Source organism: Poecilia reticulata, linkage group LG19 (genome assembly GCF_000633615.1).
Source record: "Poecilia reticulata strain Guanapo linkage group LG19, Guppy_female_1.0+MT, whole genome shotgun sequence".
Taxonomy (NCBI): domain Eukaryota; kingdom Metazoa; phylum Chordata; class Actinopteri; order Cyprinodontiformes; family Poeciliidae; genus Poecilia; species Poecilia reticulata.
Genome location: NC_024349.1, coordinates 26,967,202 through 26,968,580, shown reverse-complemented (window position 1 = coordinate 26,968,580; position 1,379 = coordinate 26,967,202). Strand labels below are relative to the sequence as shown.

Here is a 1,379-nt window from a genome sequence, read left to right as displayed (position 1 = left end):
CTTACAGCTCTCTGGTCTTGGGCATTGTGGAGATGCTGGAGTCTGATTGATTGAGTGTGTGGACAGGTGTCTTTGATACAGGTAACGAGTTCAAACAGGTGCAGTTAATACAGGTAATGAGTGGAGAACAGGAAGGCTTCTGAAAGAAGAACCAACATGTCTGTGAGAGACGAAATTCTAACTGGTTGATAGATGATCAAATACTCATTTCACACAATAAAATGGAAATTAATTACTTAAAAATCATACATTGTATTTTTCTGGATTTTTGTTTTAGAGTCCATCACTCACAGTTGAAGAGTATCTATGATAGAAATTACAGTCATCTACAAGCTTTGCAAGTGGGAAAACCTGAAAAATCAACAGTGTATCAAATACTTGTTCTCCCCACTGTATTTGTAATACAGTGGGGAGAACAAATTACAATACATTTGTAATTTGTAAAAAAATTGTAAAAGAAAAAATGCTATCCTCACAAAATGATAGAAACTTGAACGGGCAGTTTATACAGTAGACATCAGTTTATTGTTTGTATGCTGTTGTCTCCACGCTGTTCAAAATGTCAGTGTCTCTCGTTGTTTTTCTGCATGCAGGATGGCGCTAAGAGTCTTCTGTCATACATTGTAGCCTACTACCTCAGACACTTTGATGAGGTAAACTTCTTCCCTTTCTTTATTCAGCTCATTAAACTTCTTTCAGCTTTTTTCCTTTGCACACAAAACACATTTTATTGGGATTTTATGTGATAGACCAATACAAAGCAGGGCACAATTGTTAAATGACAGAAAAACAATACAACCTTAAATGTCATAGGGATAAAAGACATTTTAAGACATAAACAAAACCCTGTAATTGCTTTCAGAAGTAATGTTAGTATTAAATAAAGTCAAGTTATGTGAATTTTATCTTTGTATAAACTTACCAGTAAAAAATTTATGTGCTTTTTGTTTGTACTTTTTTCCACTTTACAATTGGAAAAAATTGTAATCAAGTAGCACAGTTCAGTTGTTTTCTAAACCAATATTCATCTCAAAATATAACTTTTAGGATTTTTTGTCTAAAATCCTAAAAAGATTAAATGAACTTTGTGGATATGCACTGTACAGTAAACAGAGAATAGATACGATTCTCTGATACAATGTTTCAAAGACTCAATTTATTACTAACATCTTCAAGATTAATGTAAGACAGAAAGCAATGGGTGCTGATTTAAAAATCTATAAAGTTTATGAAGGTAATATAGTGGGTATTGCTTTTGAAGTCAACAATGTTAAAATAAAATCTGGTATTGTTTACTGGTATCAGTAAACAAGTGATGCTCAGTCTTTGTTCTGCAGCTTCACAGGCAGTGGCGGAGCCAGAGGGGGGGCCAGGGGGGC

At 34.0% G+C, this 1,379-nt stretch overlaps 1 protein-coding gene across 1 annotated transcript in view; it reads left to right on the top strand.

Moving 5' to 3' along the window:
* The window catches only part of fmn2b (formin 2b), a 95,424-nt gene that overhangs the window by 54,669 nt on the left and 39,376 nt on the right, over nt 1-1,379 (top strand). Inside the window, exon 14 of the mRNA XM_008438065.2 lies at nt 594-653. Within this exon, the coding sequence (XP_008436287.1) occupies nt 594-653 (60 nt within the window). The remainder of the gene's footprint in view (nt 1-593; nt 654-1,379) is intronic.